General features: G+C 46.7%; 1 protein-coding gene across 9 annotated transcripts in view; it reads left to right on the forward strand.

The window, feature by feature from the left end:
• The window catches only part of ptprfa (protein tyrosine phosphatase receptor type Fa), a 173457-nt gene that overhangs the window by 72464 nt on the left and 90993 nt on the right, over positions 1–10000 (forward strand). For 5 of the 9 annotated variants that reach the window (XM_031574574.2, XM_031574576.2, XM_031574575.2 and 2 more), the window contains exons 5-7: positions 1–159; positions 3767–3784; positions 6383–6493. The exon at positions 1–159 is cut by the window's left edge and continues 30 nt beyond it. In XM_031574574.2, the coding sequence (XP_031430434.1) occupies positions 1–159; positions 3767–3784; positions 6383–6493 (288 nt within the window). The remainder of the gene's footprint in view (positions 160–3766; positions 3785–6382; positions 6494–10000) is intronic. The other 4 variants (XM_031574583.2, XM_031574581.2, XM_031574582.2 and 1 more) reach the window with 1 other exon arrangement.

The raw sequence follows: 10000 nt of genomic DNA on the forward strand, positions 1-10000 counted from the left end.
TTGACATGGGGCCCCAGCTGAAGGTGGTGGAGAGGACGCGCACGGCCACCATGCTGTGCGCCGCCAGCGGCAACCCCGACCCGGAGATCACCTGGTTCAAGGACTTCCTGCCCGTTGACATCAACGGCAGCAGCGGCCGCATCAAGCAGCTCCGCTCAGGTAAAGCCAATTATGTCCAACGAACGCCCGCGCAGAAGCCACACGAGTATACATATGCCCACGTTAATACTTCAATTCTGAAGTGCGACAATGGAAACAACATCAATATATTTAAAGTCACACTGTATCCATTAGAAAGTTTGCAGCATGCCACATGTAGTTTGCTTGATTGAGGTAGACTTAAAAGAAACTCACTGATTGATCATACACAAAGCTACAGTGATAACCAGCGGAAAGTGGGCGCCGGCAGTCTTTTCTTCACCAAGAAGCTGTCTATTGTGACAGAGATTGATCAGACAACACACACACACACACACACACACACACACACACACACACACACACACACACACAAACACACACACACAGACACCTACTCATATTGTCAGTTGAGCATTTGGTGCCCATATGATAAGATTCTCTGTGTAAATTCAGCTAAATCATTGACAGTGTGGCCATATGTTCATTTCTGGACCCATTTTGAAGGCTTCAAAGACAGATGCTTCGATGAGTTCACACAATAGCTGCCAAAGATGTTTTTCTGTCATCAACAAACTCTTAACTCCTTCATACTCTCCCAAACAATAAAAGGGGGGGGAAATTGCATATGCATCTCCCTTTTTGGCTCGAGTGCTTTCACGGCCTGAGCTGATTTTATATGGGAATATTTGATGCGCCCCCGGTGGCTCTCAGGTGCATACGGTGATTCATTTTAATGAAGCAACAAGCTACAGCGAGCCGAGGCCGAGGAGGAGGCCTGGCGTACCCAAATAGAACGGACCCTGAGTGAAGACTGCTCCCTGGGAGCCTTGAAGGAAAGTTAGGGTTAGCGAGGTCGTCCGCTAACGCCACTCGATCCCACTTACAAACGCTCAGCCCATTTCCCTTCCCCCCCCCCCCCCGCCTAAATAGTGGCTCATAAACATTGGTTGGTTTCCACGGGAACTTATCAATGCTGCCGTGGCGAAATAATATCAGGGTGCAACCAAGCGCGACTACAAAGGAGAGGGGAAAATGCGGCAACACATTTCCACCGGCTGCGCCGTGCCCTTCACAATCCCTCCCCAATTTCCTCTCTGAACAGAGAGAAATGCCACCAGGCGGTCTTCAAGACACCTCCATCTTTGAAGCTAGCGCAGGAGGCTCCCCGCGCCTCCCCCCCCCCCCCCCACTTTCAACCAAGGCCGTAGGTGAGGACAGATATGCCATGCATTATTAACGTGACGCCTCGGCAATCTGTTTCAATTAGACGCCTAGCCTTTTGTCAACTCTTGGCCTTAACTGCAGTCAGACAGAGATGCACTGATTCCTACTTGGCCTGTCTGTCATCACAAATACAAACTGAGATTGAGCTCAGTGTCAATATTATCACTGGACACCGATGTCATTTATTTGTTGTGATATAATCCATTATTTTGGCCCCCGAGATTAGATTTGCTGTGGAAATTAGCAGCCGACGAGAGGTGACTCCTTTCCATCAGGAAATGCTAATGGGGCCATTTTTCAATTTATGACCCTTGCTCTCTCTGCATACCACAAATACAGAACTCAGTGTCCTCTGCATCAAATTAATCTTAATCCCCCCCCCCCCCCAGAACATGTCATTGTCTCCCAGTAATTACAGCTCGGCTCCTGTCAAAGCAGCTCCTCTGCCCGGGCCATCGATCAGTCGGCCGTTTACAATGCAGGCCACACGATAAGCAAACAGAAAGCACTCGCCCCAGGATCTGATAGCAAGGTGGGAGTGGGGGAGAAGCGGATTAATGTCTCTCGACAAACGCCTAATCCTGCTCCTCTCTGGTAAACACAGCCAGGCAAACTATACACTTTACAGTACACGGCATGTCACTCCCAGCCGAGAGCTGCTAAACCGGCAGCTCAATACTAAGAGCTCCAGAGCAAGCCAGGGCCTACTGGACTGCTACTGTGTTTTAGCTTTGCCAACGAGCTATATGTCAGTAAAAACATAACGTATATGAACAACCTTAATTTAAAAACGATTGTGTGTTGTTATGATTCCTGTGATGTAGCTTGACTGTTCTAATAATGGTGCCCAATACCGAATTTACATTAAAATCTTTTGTTTTCATGCACCGATATATACAATGGCCACATCCGATTTATCCAAGACCACGCAAACCCCCCGAAGCACCAGAGTAGCAGACCAAAGGAGACCCGCCTCTGGCCATAGTGAAAACATAGTAACGAGCGGAGAAGCGTTACTATTTTTCCCCATGGCTCACGCTACACTGCCGGGCTGCCAGGACACAGGACCTTAACGCCGACTCTGAAGAGAGAACTCCCTGGCGTCTGAGGTTACGGGGCGGTTCTCTCGGACGAGGCCAGTCCTCCTGATGGCTGCCAGTGTCAACCAAGCCTTTCGTAAGCTGCTGATGGCCTTTCCACACAGGCCACACAGCTTACAAAGGCTTCCCCAACTCTCTCTCTCTCTATCTTCCCCCTGTATCAACACTCCTCTGCACTCTGTGGCCAGTGGTTGGATTATTATGCAGATCTAATGCATTTGCATAGTAACCAACAGACTCCACAGTTTGTTGCATATGACCAGATATGCCCACGTTGTCCCCTTTACTAACAACTGAATATGGATATGTGTTTATCTACAACTACAACTGAATATGTGTATGTGTAAATCTATAACTTCTAGATACTATTACAATTATTCTGAGTCCCCACTGAGATGTTTTTTTTTTTTTTGCTCTTGTGAAAGCTGAACTGTTCCACACACACTCGAGATGTGTTCAGGGAGAGGAAAGTCTTTAAGTGTTTATCGGCCTTACGATCATCGCTCTATAATGGTGCTGATGCGGTGTCTCCACGCAGCCCACTCTCCACCACAGCACAGTGATAGTGAGCGCTCCGCCTCGGAGGGGGGAGATGACAGCGCGCAGCCGAACGGCGCAGGTTTCTGTCTGTTGCATCACGCACGTGATCATCATACTTTCCCTCAGCCAGACTGGGGATGAGTTTGAAGGACCACAGTGGTGCAGGCTTTTTATTTCCCTGAGCTGACTAAGGCAGATCCTAAAATATGAGTGGGGCTAGGCCCCTGGTAGATAATAAGGGGTACTCTCGGCTTAGACCAAAGGTAATTCAGCTACAGCTGTTGCCTTGTACCGGCAGGGACCATTTCAAAGTCCGTTATGGAACCCAATAACCCAGGTTAGCACGTTCTCTGGTCCCTGACCAATGGAGTATTTCTGAAGTATTAGCTCTCTCTCTCTCTCTCTCTCTCTGTTTTTCTCTCTGTTTTTCTCTCCGTCACTCTCTCTCTCTCTCCCCTTTCTCTCTTTCTCAGATGCTTCTTTTTCTTTTGTCTTTGCCTTGTAGTTGCACTGTCACGAGTGATGTGACCTTGTTTTTTGGGGCTTTTTTAAAATTATACAGCACATCTTCGACTGTTAAAAAAAAAAAAAAAAAAAGTGCACAGAGGCTGTCTCTCAGAACAGGATTCCTACCTTCTGTTGTTTTTCTCTCTTCAAAATCTATCTTTGCCTCTCTCTCTCTCTCTCTCTCTCTCTCTTTTTTCTTTCCTTTGTACTAACGCTTCTCTTTAATCTTATTTGCATTCAAATTACCTCACCAGGTGGTACACCAATCAGAGGTAAGAATGCCGAAAAGCAGGAACTGTCCACCTACTCACCATTCCTGTCCCCCTCCGCTCACCTGAGTGTCCCCATTCCCCACTCTATTGTCCTCTCACCTCTCCTTGTCTCTCGTCCCTGACACTGTGTCCGCCTCAGTGCATGATCCTCTGTGAGTCTGTCTCGTTGTCTGACTTCCAAAACAACAGCAAAGACAAACAACAGCAAATCTTCAAATAAAGAAGACAAGAAAAACTCCAAGCATTTGAGTGTACAGGGATAGACTGTCAAATTGTCTAGTTGAGGATACGTTGTTAGAAACAAAACACTTTAATATTTGTCTAACATACCGCTGACCATCAGTATCATTAAAGAGTCTCTACTTCACAGTGAAGCAGTGTAATGGGAATGTGAAGAGCTGAATTGCTGCCTCGCACTGTAAACAGACAGTGGGCTATTGTAATGCATGGTCTGGACTCTGTCTAGCCAGGCTGAAGGGGTATTGACTGCAATTCTCTTCACCACATTCAGCGAAAGCACTCAAGGTCCCTGGGATTTCTGGCAACTTCCCGCATGCTGTAAAAAATAAAAAAAAAAGAAAGAAAATAGAAATTCCACTCTGTGGAAAGGGCTGTGTATTTGGCCGGGTTGTGTATTCTCATCTAGTTACACTGAAATGCTGGAGAAGACAAATGAAGTTGGAGTGCTAGCCAGACTGAGCATCACTGTCACAGCATCTCCATTGGCCTTCGCAGTTAACACGCATAGTGTTCAGGGGAGCCGGACCACCTCATGAAATCATCTTAAAAAAAGGCCTAAGACCAAGCCTGGGGAAGATGCCCTGAGATGTTGAGCCAAACTTAAAAACATAAAAAGAAGACAATTTATTATTTTTTTTTTACTGAGATTATAATGAACTCGGGCATCTCCCTCCTGGCAGACATTACGTTCTCATCTGTACGACCAAAACCTTCGGGGAGAAAGCTAAGACTTGGGAATGAGAACCAAACATGTTTCTTTTGTCAGATTTCTGACACAATGACTTTTGATGTGGATGAAAAAAATCCTCCTCCTCATATCAAGGAAGAAGATTTTCTCTCACTTATAGTGTGTGTGTGTAAGAGTGTGTGTGAGTGTAAATGTGTGTTTGTGTTCTAGGCTTTATAAGGTGGTTTACATTATTTTAGTAAGTGTGCTCGAAAAGTGTCACAAGTACCATAATGTCATTTACTCATAGTTTTCGATGTCTTTATTTTGATGTTGATCAGCATTGTTCATGTCGTAACATTCATACATAATGCATTTCAGGAGCACTTCTGAAATATATTGCAACTATCTTTTTTTCTATGTACTTCCTCTCCTCAAATGCATGATACCTGTCACGTTAAGCCAGTCAACAACATTATTGTCAACAGTGGTCAACAACCATGAATTAGAACACAATGTTGCAATTAACAGTGTCAGTATTAACTGTTACATTTTCAAACCACTCTACGTACGTAATATTACACTTGAAGACTTGTAATGTGTATTCAGTGTGTGATCAATGTCTTTGAACCTGGGAAAGTAAATAGCAAAGGTAAGTGTTGTCTGTAGGGGCTCTCCCTTTTGTATATTAGCACTGCAAGGACAGCCAGGAAAGTGTGTACGCAGGTAAACATAGCAGGTTTCTTAAGCACTCGTTTGTTTCATCTGTGTTTGATGAATGGCGCATTGACAGGAGAGTAGTGAGCGCCTTCAGAGGCGAACAATGGCAGAATTGATTAGTGATTTGCGACCGGTTTATCTGGCCGACATTGGCACCAAGGGCTAATGTGTAGCCATGATCCAGCTGCAGGAGTTATCGGATTTTAATTTCTGCCGTCGCTCCAGACTGTCAGGGTTTCCTGGCACTCGTATTGTGTGCCATGTGCCTTTGTTCAACGTCCAGACAAAAATCCATATCCAGGGTGAATGTTAGTGCAATGATTGGGGAAAAAGAGTGTGATTCATATGCCTTCTGTAACAGAGTGAGGCTTCTGCAAACATAGTGCCAAGCCCAAAGAGAAGTTCTCATCAGATGTGGCCCAGCGTAGCAGTTTGTTTTTATTCCACGACAAAGTGAAATATTGTTCGATTTATAACAGGCTATAGTGCAGGCCAGAAATGTAGCTTCTCTTGCATCGTCCTTTCCGATGCCAACAGTCGAAAACAACAGTACTTATTCAGTGTCTTCCCAAAGAATACAGATGACAGACCTTGCCTCAGGTTCCCATCGTGTTTTGTGCTAATACAGCTAATACAGCTCAAATGTATTGTTCCCCACTGGTAATGGGCTACTTCTCTTTGTGGCTGGCTTTGGGAGATTGTCTCTGAAGTAGATTCTAGTGATCTTCTCTCGGCGTTGGTTCAGGAGAGCCCTTCCCAGAATTCTAGTGCTTACTGGAGGTTTTTTCCTGTGATTTGTTGTGTATGTAAAACTGTGTGCGTGTGTGTGTATGTGTGTGTGTGTGTGTGTGTGTGTGTGTATGTGTGTCTACGTGCCAGACTCCATGTCGGTGTGAGTTGCGTGCACACACACACACACACACACACACAAAGTGGAGCCGGAGCGTGACGTGATGTCCATCTCTTTGCAGGAGCGTTGCAGATCGAAAACAGCGAGGAATCGGATCAGGGCAAGTACGAGTGCGTGGCCATGAACAGCGCAGGGACGCGATACTCCGCCCCGGCTAATCTCTACGTGCGAGGTAAGACACACACACACACACCGCCGCACCTGAGGCCCCTCCTCAACGGCCTCTAAACTGCCCAAAACACCCTAATCCTGTTTGCAGCTAGCGCCTCAGACCGGAGAGAGAGTCAACCGAGACGACAGCTCGCCCACCCACTCGCTCTCTATCTCCCTTCACATGACTCCACGCTTCACCCAGCTCTCTGCTTTTCGAAAAAAAAACACCTTCCCTGCCCCTCCGAATCACTGCTTCTTTTCCGCTCGGACTCCTCCCGTGTGTCTCGGATGCTGTTTGGGGCTCATTTGGGTGCTGTTGTTTGTTCGCATTAATTCTCGGTGACCCGCCTCTGACTCAGCTAAGTGTTTTTGAAGCCTGTGTAATTAATCCTCCTCCGCCACGGCAGCTGGCTCACCTTGTCTCAGGGCAGTTGGAGCGGGTGGGGGTGGGGGAGTTGAGCGCGGGGTCGGAGTTACACCACACTTGTTTTGGGGCGAAGCCGAGGGGAGAGAGCGACGTGTGGAGTCTTGCGGTGGAGACAGACACAGACGAGGGAGGGGGAGGAGGGAGACACCTGGATGCCTGCTGTCTTGTGAAGAGGGGCGATTTGGAAATCCCCCCCTCTTTCTTTCTATCTATCTCTCTCTCTCTCTCTCCCTCTCTCTCTCTCTCTCATCCTGTCCTCAGGATGTAGACGATGGGCTAGCATAACAACAACACGGGGTGGCTTTTTTTCCCCCAGTCGTCCTCCAGGCCTTTTAAGCCCGAAGCCGGAGTTTTTGGTCTTAACAGTTTCAATTAGCTGCCATATCTCAGGTTCTCAAAGGCAACCTCAAAGCTCTCTCTTCAGATTAGATCCTCAGAAGCGCTTTTTCATCCCCTGCTTTAACGTTGGCATGGAAACAAACACCTTCACAGGCCTGTGATCGTAAAGGTTTCTTTGCAGAGATGCGTGACAAAAAAAAGTCTCCTAAACTCTTTAAAGCATTGATGATCCATTTACGATAGATCATACAGTTTACATATAAATATATATATATATTTGTTCCAGATTAAACTCAAATACTAGATACTCAGGGTTTTCACTGGGTCAGACTTGGAGGGTATCAGTATATCTGTACATTATTTCACATGCATTTATGCATGCGTTTGTTATGGACTTGTGTTAACATGCTCATATTTCACTTGAATATTATGTAAAATGGCCTGCACTTTAATATTCATTTATTGCCATTTCATCCATTTGTGCATATTTGTTCCAGCATTTGTCACCATTTGGCGTCTGATGTCATGGCCTTTTAGTGTACTAACTCTCCCCAGCGTTCAGGAGGCTGAGCGCATGGCTGTGGTTTCATTTGAATGTGCCACAGACACTCATTTGCATGAAAGACAGTAATACATTTCTCTCACAGTGGAAAAACATTTCTCCTTAAATGTTAAACGTCTATATATGTGATGTCATTATGTTTCTCGTGTTTTTAGAGTAATGCGGTTTTTAGTGGATGCCTGTTTTACTTTTAAAGATTGTGGTACATTTGTAGATTTTGCCTTCGGGGGAAAAGACAGAACATGTTCCCCCAAGACACACACACACACACACACACACACACACACACACACACACACACACACACACACACACACACACAGACATTACATGTGTGAGTGTATGAGGAGAATACAATTACACGAGGGCCAGCACATGACTCGCAGATCACATGATTATAGACTGCGTGCACATACAGCTTCTCAGCTGAATGCCGTGTAGCTAATGATTCCCACCCTCCCGTTGCCCCCGCAGCTGCTTCTCCTCCTCAGACTGGGGGAAAAAAAGGCAAAAGAACATCCACCATGAAAACTTCTAGATAGCCACCAACAACACGCAGTTTTCTCAGCACCAACAAAAGCAGGTCTATTCAGCGAGGTTACAAGCGCTATTGGCTGGGTTGTGCCAAAGAGAGCGACAGAGAGAGAAAGGAGAGAGAAAAAAACCCACATGCAAACAATTGTTAATCAAGCCATTGTGTGGTAATAGCTTTATCATGTGCATGGGAGAAACACAACAGCCTTAGCAGCTTCATTGAGGTGTGCTTGGCCAGGAGCCAGAGCAAAGGCAGCTCATTGGGCCCTCAGCTGCATTCATCACCCCCCCCCCCCACACACACACACACACACATACACACACCCCCAGACACACACACACCCCACACCCCCGCCAGAATCACTGCCAGCACAGCTTCAGCACCTAGACTCCACGCCACCAAATAAGCACAAAATGGTGGCAAGCAGCCACCGGAATCGGCCTGTGGTTACCCCTACCCTGCCGAGAAAAGCGGAGGAAGAGAGAAGAAGAAAAAATGAAGTAAATAAATAATAGAGAAACAACATGTCGGAGTCACACGTGTCAGGTTTCACCTCTAATGTAATTAGGCATGGCGTGTATTAGCTTAATTCCACTAGCCACTTCCTGCGATCGTCTCAGCAGAGGTCATAGGGGACGTGAAGATGGCCGCCGCATGAGGAGGAAGCAGCTGGCTAGGAGAGCCGTGGCGTGAAGCCGGCAGCAACAAGGCCTGCAGAGTCTCTTTAGCATGGGCTCTTTAACCTTGCTGCGACCTGAGTGGCTGACCGGATGGAGGGGCGGAGTGTGGAAATGAGTCTGAGCCGCTCGCACACGATCCGCGTAGCAGACGCGGGGCCGCATCTGGCCCACGTATGGCCCAGGTGTCCTGCGACTTCTCCAGATCTTGGCCAGACCCGTCCCAGCAGCCTGAGAGACTATCTGCTCTCTCATAAATTCTCCTGGAGTGTGGACATGACCTACCGGCTGATAAGGGGCTGAGAGAGAGAAAGAGAGGGAGAGGAGGAGAGAGAGCGAGAGAGGGAGGGAGAGAGAGAGCAGGGGGGAAAGCGCAGTCATATAAAAGATGCATATAAAAGATCATATCCTGCACTGCTCTTTTGATCTTAACTCAGACCACACACCCACAGACGGGCAGGGAATACAGATTTAGGATCTTTCATTTGATGAATGACATTTAATATATATGTATGAGGGCCTGTAATCAAGTGCACCTGCCTTTTTGTGTTGTGTGTGTGTGTGTGTGTGCGTGCACTCCTGTCTGTCTGTGTGTGTGTGTGCGTGTGTGTGTCTGGGAGATGTTTTTTAGCATGTACAGTACCTGCTTACTCTTCAGATTTCCCACGGAAAGGACAGATCTTATCTGTAGGAGAAAGAAACTTGCCTTTGAGAACTGGGTGAAATCCATTATTTAAAGCGCATTGTGACATCTCACAATTTATTACCCCCCTTTTGTGTCAATGTGGTGCAAATCTGTTTTCGATGTCTCTAAAATGTATTATATTTGCAGATAGTCGGAATAATCACCATAGTAACATGAAGACCTTCTCTCTACCCCCCCCCCCCCCCCCCCCAAACAATGTCTGTTTCTGTGTAGTTTTCCACTAAATGCTTGTCTGAATTGTTTAATCTCTGTCTCCCTCCAGGTGTGAATGACGTTAGTG

This window comes from Clupea harengus, chromosome 10 (assembly GCF_900700415.2).
Source record: "Clupea harengus chromosome 10, Ch_v2.0.2, whole genome shotgun sequence".
Classification (NCBI taxonomy): Eukaryota; Metazoa; Chordata; class Actinopteri; order Clupeiformes; family Clupeidae; genus Clupea; species Clupea harengus.